At 35.1% G+C, this 16747-nt stretch overlaps 1 protein-coding gene and 1 pseudogene across 1 annotated transcript in view; one reads left to right on the top strand and one right to left on the bottom strand.

Moving 5' to 3' along the window:
* SMAP1 (small ArfGAP 1) overlaps positions 1-16747 on the bottom strand; it is a 129875-nt gene that overhangs the window by 62484 nt on the left and 50644 nt on the right. Inside the window, exons 3-4 of the mRNA XM_003789680.3 lie at positions 12101-12186; positions 841-916 (exon numbers count right to left, since the gene is read on the bottom strand). Of these exons, the coding sequence (XP_003789728.1) occupies positions 841-916; positions 12101-12186 (162 nt within the window). The remainder of the gene's footprint in view (positions 1-840; positions 917-12100; positions 12187-16747) is intronic.
* LOC100943542 lies at positions 4133-4631 on the top strand (annotated as a pseudogene).

Genomic DNA, 16747 nt, shown 5'->3' with positions numbered 1-16747 from the left:
AAGGTCAGAAAATGATTTCAATAACAAAGGCAATTGGCCTTAGACTTTAATTAACAAGGATAGAAAAGTTAATCAGGAAAAAAACTAAAAAGTCTAGGCAACTGTAACACAATGGCAAGTATCTGTGTATCTAAATATATGTATCTAATACAAAAGGGCTATAGTAAAATACCAGATGATAATTTTATACAGTCACCATTTCCAAAATATGTGCCATCCATCTTTGACTGAAATGTTATGTGGCTCATGACTGAATTTGATCTCTACAGTAACATCTCAACCATTAGCGGTACCACAATGTTTGCTAAAACCAATTAAGTATACTCTTAGGCTGCTTATTTCATGTCTTAACACACCGACCCAAGAAAGCCTTCAGAAAAGATAGATTTGCCTTTTATAATTTCTCATACATTTCCAGAATCTAGTGAAATAATTTTCTCTCACCTTTTTCAGTTGGTAGCTTTTTCTTTCTGCAAATTTCATAAAATTAACTTAATTAAATGCTATGTAAGTTGTTATTAGCCTTTTATTTAGAATATGCTCCTTTCTGAAAAGTTTTGCAAGAATCAACATTATGTAAAATTTGCAAGAATCAACGTTATATAAAATTTCCAGTGACTTTTAAACATTTTTAAACAATGGATTTAAATAACTGCATAAATTACCATGTTAAAAAATAAATTAAAAAATAAAAATTTCTGATATGCAAATATTTAAACATATGCCTAGTATATTTTATAAAAATACATAAATAATTCAATAAATTTAATAAATTCCAAGTTAAAAGTTTAAGATCTATTTCAAAAAAAATCAATTGATGAGTATAAATATTTTACTTACATTTGTAATAGCTATAGCATTTTTATCATAGTATTTCTTCTTTTCATATTTATCTCTGATGAAAAATTCCACTGCTCTGAAAACAGATAACTTAAGGAAAAGTGTGAGTTCAGTGACAAGTACACTTTCCTTTATTACTTCTCTCCACAAAGCCTAGACTCTAAATTTAATTTTCCTACTCCTCAATCTGTGCTTTCTCATACTATTTCTGCAACTACATTCAATAACCTACTCTTCTCATACAATTCTCTTACAGAAAATTTTCCCACTTGACAAAAACCACCCAACCCAATTCTAGAAAGAAAAGTGAATGACCAAATCCTTAATTCCCATACCACTATCATCACCATCCCCCTACCACCGACTCTAAATTCCAGTTCACTTTGGGGTTTCAGTATAAGTAAAGAAACTAACATCCACGTAAGTACTGACAAATGTAGGCGATACTGTCTCCTATAAACTGTACCTATTTTGTATCTTTTAATCCTCCCACAACCCAATAATGTACATATTATTTTCACATCATAAATGAAGAATCAGCAACTTGGAAACATTAAGTGATTGTGATTTCAATACCTATATTCTTTCGCACTATACACCATCTCTGGGTATACCATACGGAACTCTGTGTATTAGAATAATAGTGGCCAATTCTTTCTTTACAAAGTTGATGAATGGAGAAGCCCAGAAGTTGAAACTAACATTAGTATTGTTTTATTTTTTGAAGTTGGCTAGATTTGCCTTACCTGTTGACAAAGTAAGCCACAGAGAGGAATGAGTATTTAGAGTTATGTGAAATAGATGAATTTTCTTATCACCCAAACACTGATTTATCATATTCCATTAAGTGAGAATTTTTCCATCATGGGTTGTTAACCTTGATAATGCTATGAACCCCTATGGAAGTCAAGTAAAGCCTGTGCACACCTTTCTAGGCTAATTCTTTTTAATGCATAAAATAAAATACATAGATAGATTCGTGAAATTACTAAATACAATGAAATACAATCTCTCTGTGGATTCCCAAGGTAAAACATCATTCTGTTCAAAGGAAAAGTTACCTGGGCAGTAAAACAATACATTTCCAGTCATTAGTCCTTAATTATAAGTATATGAAATCCTTTTAAATTGCCATCTGAAGCAACAGATCACAGAGCTGACAACAGGTCATAGGAGAACACTATTTCATTCAATGTCATTTCATGATAAAGTTGATGAGAAAGAAAAAAAATGATTTCTGGAGAGGGCAACAGGGTGGAGTTTGCAAATTCTCCATATGTCTGTGTGGGTTTTCTCCAAATAAACCAGTTTCTTCCCACATTCCCAAAATGTGCACATTAATTTAATTAATTAGCATGTCTGAATTGTCCCTGTGGGGGGTGAGGGGATATGTACCCTGCAATGGAGTGATGTCCTGTCTAAGGTTGATTCTTGATTGTGCCCTGAGCTGCTAGGATTGGAGCTAAACAACTGCAACCCTGAACTGGAATAACCAGGTTGGAAAACAAATAAATGAATATAAATTATTACAAAATAAAAAGTATATGACAATCATGTAGTATGAAAGTGCTCAGCAAACTCACCATATTTATTGTTGTTTTTTAACTATGTAGTGGTAGGAAGTGTTCTTTACAAAGTTCACTTTGCAAACATTTATTCCTTGATTTAACCCATCACCACAATAATCTCCATCACTCACTGATTCATCAAAAACTGGAATTTTTATCAACCTTTGCTAAACATATATATAGCTCACATTTATTTCATAAATAAATTGCTAAATGTATTTATAAAGCTCACATTTATTTCAATATTCAATATTAAAAGTAGTTTAGGTCTTTATTTAGAAACTTGGTGATCTATTTATGACCAGTGATATGCCATAGAAATTTTACCTCAATTAACCTATGGTAAAACTGGTTTCCTGGTACGTCATTTTGCTAAAACTCACAGTTTCCAAGAACCTAAGTGAGGCTTTCTATATGGTGAATAATATTTAAAGAACTGGGGTGCTATGAAAGTACTCGCAGGGGGCCAGAGAAAGCTAGAAATCTAAACATTCCACTTATTAAGTAAGAAGAGTGACCAAACAGAGTTTTTAAAGGTGAGTTTTCTAGAAACTAAATAACTGAAAGGCACTTTTAATTTATTTCCTTATTGTCTTAACAACCTATGAGGTAGGTTCCATTTCACAATTACAACTAGGCCACAGAATGTTTAACAAAGTTCTCCAGCATTCTATAGCACACAGGAGAGTTGTGATCTGAAACCATGTCTGGTATTTCACTTCAGGATGATGTTTATAGGTCATCATAAATTCATTAGTGAATCAGTCAATCTCTGCTAATGATAATAAATGCTGTAAAATCTGAAGAAGAATATTAAATATTAGGGCTCCTTCATTTTTAAAGTAACCTTGGAGAACCGTAAAAATAAAAAATTATTTTATTGATAAAAATGCAAACAATCATTATTCTCTCTACCAATTATCTTAGTGAGATCTGGATAATTTGCGACAGCTTCTATATTAGCATTTGCAGCTTCACATCGTACCTTTCAGATGCTCTGGATATGCCTTCTTTCCTTAAACTTCATGAACCAGACTCTGCTAGCTTTGAATTTTTCTTCTGTAGCTTCCTTTACCTCTTTCAGCCAGCACAAATAGAAGAGAGTTAGGGCCCTGCTCTTAATTACGCTTTGGCTTAAGGGAATGTTGTGGCTGGTATGAGTTACTATCCAGACCACTCAAACTTCCTCCAACTCAGCAAACAAGGCTGGTTTACTTTCCTATCATTCATGAGTTCACTGGAATAGCACTTTTAATTTCCTTTAAGAATTTTTCCTTTACAATTGCATTCACAATCTGGCTGTTTGGCACAAAAGGCTTGGCTTTTGGACCCTCTTGACTTTTGACATGCTAATCTTGATCATTTCTAGGATTTGATTTAAAATGAGGGACATGTGAGACTCCCCCTTTCACTTGAACACTTAGAAGCCACTCTAGGGTTACTAATTCAATATTATGGTGTCCCAGGGAATGGGAAGACCAGAGGAAGAGAGCTGGGAAACAGCCAGTTAGTAGAGCAGTCTGAGCACACACAGTATTTACTACATTTGCTATGTTACTATACAGGCACGGTTCATGATGCCCTGAAATAGTAACATCAAAGATCATTGATAATACATCATCATAATAGATATAACAATTAAAAAAACCTGCAAAATTACCAAAATGTGACATGGAGTTGCAAAGCACACATGCTGCTAGAAAAACGGTTGTGCTTTTCACAAGATGGAGCCGAAAGCGAAGAAGGAAGCTCCTGCCCTTCCCAAAGCCGAAGCCAAAGCAAAGGTATTCAAGGCCAAGAAGGCAGTGCTCAAAGGCATCCACAGCCACAAAAAAAAGAAGATCCGCACATCACCCACCTTCCAGAGGCCAAAGACTGTGAGGCTCTGGACGCAGCCCAAATATCCTCGGAAGAGCGCCCCCAGGAGAAACAAGCTTGACCACTATGCCATCATCAAGTTCCTCCTGACCACAGAGTCTGCCATGAAGAAGATGGAAGACAACAACACACTTGTGTTCACTGTGGATGTCAAAGCCAACAGTGCACTAGAAAGCACTAGATCAAACAGGCTGTACAGCAGCTTTATGATATTGATGTGGCCAAGGTCAACACCCTGATCAGGCCTGATGGTGAGAAGGCAGCATATGTTCAACTGGCTCCTGATTATGATGTTTTGGATGTTGCCAACAAAATTGGGATCATCTAAGCCAAGTCCACCTGGCTAATTCTAAATATATAACTTTTTGTCGTAAAAAAAAAAAAAAAAATGGTTGTCACAAACTTTTAATCTGTAAAAAATGCAATAGCTGCAAAGCACAATGAGAGAAGCACAATAAAATAAAGTGTGCCTATGCAGAAAACTAAGACACTTTTATAAATATCGAATTTGAAGGCTTGGCGCCTGTGGCTCAAGTGGCTAAGGGGCCAGCCACATACACTTAAGGTGGTGAGTTCAAATCCAGCCCGGGACTGCCAAAAAAACAACAATGACGGCTGCAACCAAAAAATAGCCAGGTGTTGTGGCGGGCACCTGTGGTCCCAGCTACCTAGGAGGCTGAGGCAGGAGACTCACTTGAACCCAGGAATTGGAGGTTGCTGTGAGCTGTGATGCCCAGCACCCTACCCAGGGGGATAGCTTGAGGTTCTGTCTCAAAAAAAAAAAAAATCGAATTTGAAGAGGGCAAACATCTTAAATATATAATCTTCTGGAGCTGAAAATGATACTAATGTCTCGTAAGATGGTATATGGCTGTGAATTTCAGAAATAATAGGTATCAATGAAATAGTAATTTATAATTAATATATTTTATATAAATAATTCAAATGCAGTGAGAGTCTGGTTTCTGGTTATGATAAGAAACCCTTTCAGAAATTATCAAAGATGTATTCAATTTTTTTTCTTTTTCGAGACAGAGCTTCAAGCTATCACCCTGGGTAGAAAGCCATGGCATCACAGCTCACAGCAACTTCAAACTCTTGGGCTTAAGTGATTCTCTTGCCTCAGCCTCCCAAGTAGCTGGGACTACAGGCACGGCCACAATGCCCGGCTATTTTTTGGTTGTAGTTGTCATTGTTGTTTGGCAGGCCCGGGCTGGATTCCAACCTGCCACATCTGGTGTATGTGGCTGATGCCTTAGCCACTTGAGCTACAGGCGCCGAGCCAATGTATTCACTTTTTAAAAAATTATGACGAGGGCAAAGTCGGTATGTTTACTACACATTGCTTTTCAAGGAGATAAAATGAAAGCATTAGGGCAGAATAACTTACAAGAACTTACTTTCCAATTATTAATGCAAACTTTACTTTTTATACTTTTTCAAAAACAATCATAAGCATACTACAAATTCACAGGAGTCACCCACGAAAAGACTGTGATTTAGGAAGCATGTGCTGCCTTTGGTTGCTCTCAGTTCCTATGTACCTCTTAGAGCACAGTCCTTAAATATTTCTGTACAAGGTTCCAAATGCAAGCCAATTAATTAGTTAGTTTGCCAAAAGAAACAATGATTTATGCTAGGGCTTGAAAAACTTTTCTTAAATGGCCAGACAGTAAATATTTTAGGCTTTGCAGAACAGTTAGTCTATCTTTTGACTACTCAACTTTCCCTTTGCTGGAATAAAGCAGCCAGAAAAATTTCCTAAGTGAATGTGCATGGCTGGATTCTAATAAAATTTTATTTACAAAAACAGGCAGTTGGATCATGGGCCTATATTACTGACTCCTGAAATCTATTTCAATACTAGATAGAAAAGAACAGCTGAGATAGGTTAACAGAACTGTGTATCTGTAAATTGTCAGTATCAACAACTGAAAAGAATTTCAAAGGAAATTTTGACCATAATTTTGCACTATATGCTGACTGTAGTACCGAATTCCCAAAGAAAATAGTCTCCTATTTACAACTTTATTTCTAATACTACCAGGAGTTACTGTGACCTTGAAGTTTGCTATCTACTAAATCCATACCTCATTGTGTAAAAATAATGGCAACGCTCACTTCACAAAGCTGTCAAGAGTTTTGAGAATAACATATATAAACCACTAAGTACAGTGGTTCATTTTATATATGAAGTTAGTTTTTATTTTAATATATTTTAGTGCCTCGTTTCAGCACCTTTAAAATGGGTATAACACCAATACTCACTAATCTCCAAAGATTATTGTTAGAATTAAGTAAATTGGCTAGGCCCCGTGGCTCACACCTGTAATCTTCTCACTCTGGGCGACTGAGGTGGACGCCTGTAGTCCCAGCTACCTGGGAGGCTGAGGCAAGAGAACAGCTTCAGCCCAAGAGTTTGAGGTTGCTGTGAGCTATGATGCCACAGCCAGCACTCTACTGAGGACAACAAGGTGGGACTCTGTCTCAAAAAAATAAAAATTAAAAAAAAAAGAAGAAGAATTAAGTTAGTACAGCTAAAGAACTAAAAACAGTACCCAGCATATAGTGTATGTTGTTTAGGTTTTAGCTCTTACTATTAACAAAAGAATTCGGATACATAAATCTTTCCAAAGATGGTAGGCACAGGAAATAGCAACTAATGTGTTAAGGTTAAGATGGTCTGCATATCACCAAGTGTAAACAGATGAAAAAACAACAAAAAGAACCGAAGAATTTGCAGATAAGAAAATATTTACGTTCATTTTCCAGTCTCGAGAAGCCATTTGAGACATAAAGACTTATACTGATGGAGATCGACAATATAACCCAAAAAAATTAGGAATAGAACAATGATATTTCCAGGAAATTAGGTAAGAAATATACTAACAACAATTCAAGTGCAAATGGCTGATTTGGGATTTAGTAAATAAACAACATTCTAACAACCCCCAATCTTCCCATGCCTACCGGTACAAAGCATTCAGTACTGTGCCCCTACTTCTTCCTCTCCCCCAAACTAAATTGGCACTATTCAAGCCCCGAAAAATTTCAACATTACTACATGGTTTATCTTTTAACAGTGTTCATACTTTAAGATTTTTTTCCCCATTCTTTAAAGATACCATTTGAAAGACAATTAAATTAATATCTACTCCCAAAGAACAAAATTTCCCAGTTCCAAACATATAGCACTGACAGCAGGAAAACTTTGAAAAGCTCAAAGGAAAAGAACTGCTGATTAGCTCTGGTGCACAATAGATCTCATGGAACTGAAGTAATTAAAGTTTTCAGATAAGACGAAATATCCTAATAATGAAAAGCTTAATGTAAAACTTTACCATTTGTCATGCACTAGCATATGCAGCCTATAATTAATCACATCCCACATGAGAAATTACACTTTTACAGGAGCTTCTGCATAACTTCTGTAAATTGCAAAGCTTCTAAAAAGTGACAAATCTTGTTAAGAATCAATGAGGTCCCATATTATATGAGTTTAACTCAGTTTGGTTCCACTTGCCTCTCGGGATAAGACAACTATATTTATACCTATAAAAGTGCAAAATGTTAAGCTTTCCAAAGAGCTGTGAGCTTCAGAATGATGGGAGAAAAGCTGCTTCTCTTATTAGTTTTCCTTATAAAACCTCCAATCACAGTGTTTCATAATTAAAAGAAGAAATTATAAAAGTACTGTTATTATAATAACTAAGGTAAATTTTTAGGGCTACAATATTACATTAGATGGGGGGGCTGGTTTCATGGTCCTAGAGTTGTCATTTTATACTCTCAACACAAGTAGTTATCTATCTCAAACGCATTTAGACGAAAAGCCTCTTTAAATAACTCCTACAACCATGTGAACAATAAAAGATCAATACCTCATGTTAATATGGCCATAATTTGTGAATGCTTTGGAAGAAGTAACATTTGGTTTGAAAAACCACATAAGCATGCTTGAGGGAACAATAACAAATACAACCTTAATCCAAAACCCTACGATGAATCAGAGTGGGTACTGACTGACAAGTTGAAATCTTCACCAGACCTTATGATCTAGATGCAGAGAGTCAAACTATAAGCCTCTTTTCTATTTTTTTTTGTTTGTTTGTTTGAGACACAGTCTCAAGCTGTCACCTTGGGTTGAGTACGGTGGCGTCACAGCTCACAGCAACCTCAAACTCTTAGGCTTAAGTGATTCTCTTGCCTCAGCTTCCCAAGTAGCTGAGACTACAGGCACCCGCCATAATGCCCAGCTATTTTTTGGCTGTAGTTGTCGTTATTTTGCAGGCCTGGGTGGGTTCGAACCCACCAGCTCTGGTGTATGTGGCTGGTGCCCTGGCAGCTGAGCTACAGGCACCAAGCCCTTATGTTCTATTTTTAAAGGCAAGACTCAAATGTGGCAACACTAATTTTACTTAGACTATCATTAAATAATACTCAAGTTCTTTTACAAGGGAGGGAACGTCTACAGCAGGTGTCCTCAAACTACAGCCCCACGGGGCACATGCAGCCCGCCTAGGACATTTATCCGGCCTGCTGGGTGTTTTTGCCACTGCTGCCTGTCCTGCTTAGCAGGTGACTCATCCCAGGGCCGCAGTCTGGCTCTTCAACGGTCTGAGGGACAGTGAACTGTCCCCCTGTTTAAAAAGTTTGAGGACCCCTGGTCTGGCTTTGGAAAGTTTTTAATAGCTCTTGAGTATTCCATCCCCATCACCTCAGAAAAAGAAAACATGCTCTATCTCACTGAATAATTTTGAAAATTAAAAAAGATAATGTACATCAAATAAAAAATCAAGCTCAGGGCTTAACACAGGGCAAGGTTTTATTAAACAGTAAAGCTGCCATAGCTGTTGTTTATAATGTGAATGGCCAGGAATTTACAGATACGTGTATCAGACATCAATTTATTCATGAAAAAAATCTAATCTTTTCTGAAATATTTAGATAAGAATGAAATATTTTAACAGCTTTCAGCCAAGATATTAGAACTAATTATGAACTACCTTATGAACCTCTTAACTTTTCTAAGGTTCATCGTAAAATTGATGGTAATTACTTAAGAAGCAATATTCCTACCAACCTATACAAATGGTACATAGAAGAGTTCACTATGGATCATTTTCCCTAAATATCTTTCAAGCTTATCTAAAATCAATGTGGAAATGAATTAAATAATTTGGTAATGAATTAAATAATCTGGAAACTACTTTTATCCATAAAGTACTACAAAAGATACAGCTTAAACTTTCAAGAACTTCAAGTAATTTACCCTGTAACTGTCAACAGCCCCTCAAACCAAACCAAACCCAAAAATCCCTTCCATACACAAAAACTTCAAGAAAAGGGAGAGTCTTCAATTTCAGGGGTCTTATACATCAACTCAGGCTGTGGACAGGGAGCAGAAAAAAGAGTAAGAAGTTGGTAACAACCACCTAGGACACTGATTTGTTTGCTTGGTTATATTTCCTTATACCATGCTTTTTTGTCCAGGATTCAGCCACTGGCCTTCTTTTTCAGAGAACAAAAAAGTATTCTCAATTAAAAAAAAAAAAAATACGGCCACTGCTCTTGATGAACATAACCTGACCCAGCACTTCATACCACTTACGTGCTGAGTGACTCCTAATCTGTGTGTGCCACTTATTTATAGGGTCTGGACTTAATGTTTCCACCTTCCAAGTTGGGTTGCTCCATGCATATGTATAAGGACACTTCAATCTGCCCAAAGTAATGAAGCATGGCTCATTAATTTATAACTCTTAATCCTCATCCTGATAACGAATTCTTTCCCTCACTTCATAAACTTTATGATTACTCAACCTAGAAACTTTGGGGTCATCTCCGCGTTGTCTTCTGAATAAAAGCAACTCCTATCCTAGTCTAATTACTCCTACTTTCCCAATTTCTTTATAATTTTTCCAATTTCTTCCTGTCCATTCTCAATGTCGCAATCTGACATAAACCTTCACTACTTACTTTGAGACTATTCTAGTATTCTAAATGGTCTGTCTGCCTCCAAGGTCTTCTTCTATCTCCAACTAATCTTCCTTGTGATAGAAGTCAGTTTTTCGAATGTTTCTCCTGCTTTGAACCCCTTCATGGGTTTTCGAATACTTAGGCCAATGAAATAAGACCCAAATTGTCCTATATAATATTGGAAACTCTTCACATTCTAGAGCAAAATACCTTTTAAGGTCTTATGCCATTTGCCCCACAAAATTTAAATTTTGTTACATTAAACCCTAAAAGGTCATGTTTCCTCACACCATGCTTTAACTCACAAAATATTTTATACCTGAAATATACTTCCTATTCTCAGCCTACAATTTTTCTGTAACAGTGTTGGATATCAGATTGCTAAAGTTGTGGGGAAAGAAGTTGATGAAGCAGAAACAGAAAAGGTCAAATGGAAATCAGTAACTTTTCAATTATAACTTAACAGGTTTCTGTCCAAATATGAAAATAAATATATAATGGCTTATATCTCTGTATAAAAAAAGGTCATATTTTCTTTCACTGGCCACACAAGCTGTTTTACTACAAAAAAATGGGTAATATGTGGGTCATTATAATTTTGAGACAGGGTTTGTTATAGTTCATCATTTCACTCGTAAGTAACACAGCTGACTGTCATTTCTGATTTACCCGCGCTGCGTCTCAACTTGCGTGACTTGTGGGTGTTGCTGGGAGGGCTTCGTTTGTTTCCATCCATGTGGGGTTTATGTTTCCTTATTTTTATGTATCTCAAAATTTTTGTAATAGCCCATGTATATAACTGATCTTTAAGAAACTATATTTTATTGTCAAAAATCACAAATGTTACCTATGAACAAAATATAAATACCTACAATTAGATAATATTATCTATAAAGCTGCACAATTTTCATGAGCTTCTTTTCCAAACTTCAGTATGAGTTTTAGAAATCCTACTAAATCAAATATTTTTATCTTAACAAACGTGAAAAACATACTGGATAAAATGCCTATGGAAAAGTATTCTCTCCTTAAAGACAGATTTCTAAAGCAAACACAGTTGTGCAAGCTACAATAAAGATAGACTGTCAATAGTAACTATTAGCATAAATTCACACTAAACATGTAATTTGTCTTTTAAAATGCCACAGTGAAAGACATAAATATAATTATTATATAAAGATGATAAAAGAATATCCTTATGGAAATGATTTTTAAAACACTTAGGATGCTTGCAAGTCAAATCTAATAATCTAAAATAATAAACAACATGCATTTGTAATCAAGAGAGATCAATTAATAAAAACAGTCATAACATTTTACCGTTAGTAATACAGATGCTCCTCCATTTATAATTGGTTATGTCCCAATAAACCCACTATAAAAATCTTGATTTAAAAATGCACTCAATATACCTAATCTACCCAAGCATAGCTTTGCTTTGCCTACATTGAATGTGCTCAGAACACTTACAAAGCCTATTTTATAATGAAGTGTTGAGTATCGCATGTAATTAACTGAATACTATACTGAAAGTGAAAAACAGAATGGATGCACAGGTAGACCAAACTCAGGTTTCTGCTGAGGATATGTGACTTGCACACCATACATAGTAAAGCCCATGATTCTAAGTTGAGAATTGTCTGTAATTACATTTAAATACCAGATTCCTATAAAACCTACATACAGAACACAGCTGAGGGAAAATCAATTTCTATCTTTAATGAACAACAGTCTGATAAAGGTCATATCTTCCTAAATACTAACAGATGAAATATGAACTGTAAAAATGAGTTCATTATTTTTTTAACCCAAAATAAATAAGTTTTAAAGGATACTGATCTGTCTGTGGTCTTCGAAAGTTCTCTGGAAGATTGGCTTCATAGAGTAGTCTGGCCTTAGTATTTCCCATATCTTGCATGCACTATAATAAAAAAATTCAAGTATTTTTATTATTCACATGAACATTTAAAAGTAATTCCTATACACATATAACAAATACATACATGCACACATATTCACAAATATCAAATAACATTACTTCAATTTATAATATTCCCTTTAGAAATGTAATTTAAATCACAACATGAAATAAATTACTCAAGTTAAAAATAGAAGCCTATTTTTAATCCTGCACATTATTCAATATACATGGATCTATAGTTTTCTAATTGTCTTTTTCTATGATGACACCACCTTTACACTATTTCTAAAAGTGCATTCCCTAGTAATTTGTAGGCAGTATTATCATTTTTATAAATAATACCACTACTTGAACACTGCTCTCATTTTCAGGACTAATAACTCAAGATCAAGTTTTCCTGGATTCTCAAATTTCACAATAAAGATCACAATGGAGACCAGATAAAAGAGAAATAGTGCTGACCTAGAACTCCACAGAAGTAGATTAATTTCCTTGGGGTTATTAATACTATGAGGGGGTTTCCTCACAAAACCTACCAAAAAACTCTATCTAATAGTCAAATTTTATACAAGTTCAGAAATTCATAGAATCTCCTCCCTAAAATTTATAAACACCAAAGAACCACTGCTCAGTAGACATAAAATAATTTTGATAATCATTTAATACTAGTCAATAGTTTCAGTATCATTTATGAGTAATGATTAGCCAAACAGAACTTACTTGATATTCTATTACATTAGAAACAAAATGAAGATTTACAGACAATTCATTATAATATTATATCATTGACACAGAGCTTGAGTTCCAAAGAATATTAAAAGAGATCCTTTTATATAATTTCCTTTTTTCCTGATTTCCTAGACATACCCCCCTACACTCATGAGACGATAACCCAGGTTTAACAGATTACCTGTTATTTCCCTTAAGTAGCAGCCTTCAAATGTACACAGAATTATCTTCATTCAAACAAACAGTGACTCTTCTCTCAACTCAGAGCTTTAAGGTGTACAAAATTCCAACATATACTTACTTCTGAGTATCTGTCTATTCCAACCCACCTCAATGTACGTATTTTTACGGAGTAAACTACATTTCTAAGTCATTCCTCCATAATGAGGAGGCAAAGAAACAGGTGGATGAGAAGCAAAAGGGCCAATAAACCAAAAAAGAATTACGGGTTTTTTTGTCATTTAGCTCCAGAGATGAAACAGAAACCAAAGCAAAACAAACTTTAGCTTCAAAATTGTGTGAGACGAAAAATATTATAAAAGGTGAACCAACAGCATGAGAACCAACAGTATGAGGTCAGTATTATGTCACAGTGATGCTAGCATGAAGTTAGTATAAGCAGAGCTAAATATGTAATTCTGTGTGTGGAGAGAAGAGCAGAGAAACTCTCAGTAAGTTCGCCCTCCTGAAAACAGAAAAAATGTTTTCCACTCGAATGATGCCATTCTTTGTGCCATGATGGGAACTGGAAGTAGAGATGATAGAGTTATGTAATCATGAAGACATTAAACATTTGGGAAGAACTAGACCAAGAAAAAAAAATCCTCTTAGTTTGTACAGCATCTGTAATGAAGCAAAAAGTAATTTAGATGTAGTTCACTGAACCTGTAAAAGTAAGAAAATGTCAAAAGTTTCTATCAAGCAAGCAAAAATACAAGAAAATTTTAAACATTAATACTAAAAACAGTATCTATTACATATACCATATCTCATCAATCCTCACTTCCACTTTTCATATGTTAACAACCTTAGCAATAGGAATGTATCTCACAATTAATGGTGTCTAATAAATAATTTTTTCTCATTATTTTATGAAACAGATGTGTTTCTTACAATCAGCAATATCACTTATATAATAAATGTGACTATACACATTTATTTAATGAAGGTCATTAATATTTTATTTTGGCAAAATAAAAAGTAATTTGGAATAAGGAATACCTTTGCATTATACCAAATTATTAAAAAATGTTGTAGTGATGTTATCTATCACAATTAGTAGCATAAAAATCTGAAAGGGAGACGTGAGGTGAAATAATGAGCCCTTTCCATAGGAAACCACTGCCCAAAAGTGACTGGGTACAGGCAAATGTGTGTTAGTTAGGATTGAGAAACAAGGATTCAATGACATTCAGTACAGAGAGATCATTTTGTGAGGGTAAAGAAGATAAGGTAGGCTTAGTTTCCCGGTTTCTGAAAAGTAGAATAGAGAATCTGGGTGGGAGGGAAGTAACCAGTGGAAGGGTTAGTGGAGAGGAAGGGTGAGCAACTTGCAGATGAGAAGGCAAGGTGGAAAGCAACAGAGAATATGGTACAAACAAACCAACTGTAAAGTTTCAAGAGACTACAGGTAAGGACCCTGTAGAACATTATGAAAATGTATTCTATTGGCCCTGAAGATCAAATTGTGCTCAATAACTGGCAGGAGAAAATAATGAAAATAGCATGCATAACAGCTACAGTGACAAGCATTAGCCTCAGCACTTTATGTATTTATAATTTAAATTCCCAAACCCTGAGATAGATATTATTACCCTAACTTGAAAATAAAGAGAACTTAACCTGCAAGATGTTAAGTAATGGGCTTAAGATTTATCTGTCTACGTGATTTAACTTTTGAATCTGTAGCCATCAGTAGTTTAAATATCTTTAGCCAGTGGAACTGGGGCTATGTTCTGCAGAGATTATGAACACCAGGCTCAAAAAAGTTACATGATTTTTCTACTGGGTCATACAATGACGCAGTGACAGAACTGAGACCAGGATCCAGTTCCTTGACTCCCAATCCTTACCACCAGGCAGCACCTAGTCAAAATTAGTATCTAGGAAATGTCATCACAGGACAGAAGTGTCACCTCCATTATTAAAACATCATTCTTGTTATTAAAACATTATTCCTTTTCTTTTAGGCTCGCTCATCAAAAATGAGTCAGCAAATATACTGACAGAAAAGAGAATTTTAGTTATTTATTCTTTGGCAATTAATGATACTGTTTTCCACAGTCAAACAGACTGGTTACAAAAAGGGGGAAAGGGTGATAAATGACTTCATTTAAAAGAAAAAGTAAACTTTGTGTTTTTAATTATTTGTAGCCAATAGGAGGTTTAAGTTAAGACTAATTAACTAGCTATGTGAATTTCTATCATCTAGTTCCCGTGACACAAGCCAGACCCTAAGTATCATCTTACTACTCAACACCACTCAGAAACATTTAAATTTTCCAAACCTGCTTTCATTTCCCAATAGGAGAGAGATCTGAAAAGGTTAGAAAATAAGATATTAAAAATTCCAAGATATTAGTAATTTTGAAAATTCTTTGGCTAAATTTACAGAAGTCATGTTACTCTGTCAGTATTTTTTTTTCTTTCTCTTACACTTCAAGTATGAAAAGGCAATGGAAGGACTCTCAATTACTTAAATCAAAGATTCCAATAAAAATTTTTAATATAATTTATTCACTTAGTAAACTAGGCTTCATCTCAAAATTAGGATTTAGAAATAAGAGTGGAGGCCAAGGTGAAAGTATTGCTTTGACTAAGAACAGAGCCTTGAAATGAAGGTGTGAAGATAGAAGGTTCAGACAGAAACAAAAGGGGTCCAGTCTGAGCCGCTGTCAGTATCAGGAAACAATGATTACACATAATAAAAAGCAAAATAAATGACAGTCACCCAAAATTCCAAGTTAATTTGGAATTGATTAACTGATTCCCCTGGGAACAAGATTTGTCAAATTTTTTCTTTCTTTTAATCCTTCAAAATCTTTAAGAGCAGAGCTCTCTATGAAACCACTTCAAGGTATGGCTTCTACTTGTGCCAGTGCAACTAAAGCTCAGGGACTGTGTCAGTAAACATGGCTGCCGGATCTCCCATCTCTGTGCATCTCCCATTTCTGTCAGTGCCTTCCTCCTATCTGTTCCTTCATGTTTCTAATCAGGTCTTTGAAATTTCCACTGGCAAACTGCAAGATGTTAGAATACTCAATCAATCTTAAACACTGAAGTGTAACAGAATGCTACATGCCTATGTTGAACCTGGGGGAGGGAGGAGGTGAAACTATTTAAAATAATATCTTCTACCCAATTTTCTGAGGAACAGACTGAGGGAAAGAAGAACCTAATTTCCAAATCAAAAGATTTTGTGTATATAAAGATGTATACCACTTCTATGTTTGCAGTTATATGCATAAAGTATTTTAGGAAAAGTCTGGGCATAGTAGCTCATGCCTGTAATCCCAGCACCTTAGGAAACTAAGGCGGGAAGACTGCTTGAGTCCAGGAGTTTAAGACTAGACTGAACACAGCGACCCTGTCACTACAAAAAACAAAAATATTAGCCAGGTATAATGATATATATATTCCCAGTTATTTGAGAGGCTGACCCAGGAGGATCACTTGAGACTGGAATTGGCGGTTGCAGTGAACTATGATCACACCACTACATTCAATCCTGGGTGAAAGGGGAAGACCCTATCTCTACATATAAATTTAAAATAAAAATTTTAACTAGTTTCAGGAAGAATATATAAGAAACTAGTAAATATGGTTGCTTTTA

The sequence above is a fragment of the Otolemur garnettii genome, unplaced genomic scaffold (genome assembly GCF_000181295.1).
Source record: "Otolemur garnettii isolate 467f Iridium unplaced genomic scaffold, OtoGar3 scaffold00035, whole genome shotgun sequence".
In the NCBI taxonomy this organism is placed as follows: domain Eukaryota; kingdom Metazoa; phylum Chordata; class Mammalia; order Primates; family Galagidae; genus Otolemur; species Otolemur garnettii.
This window is presented reverse-complemented; position numbering and strand designations above follow the sequence as displayed.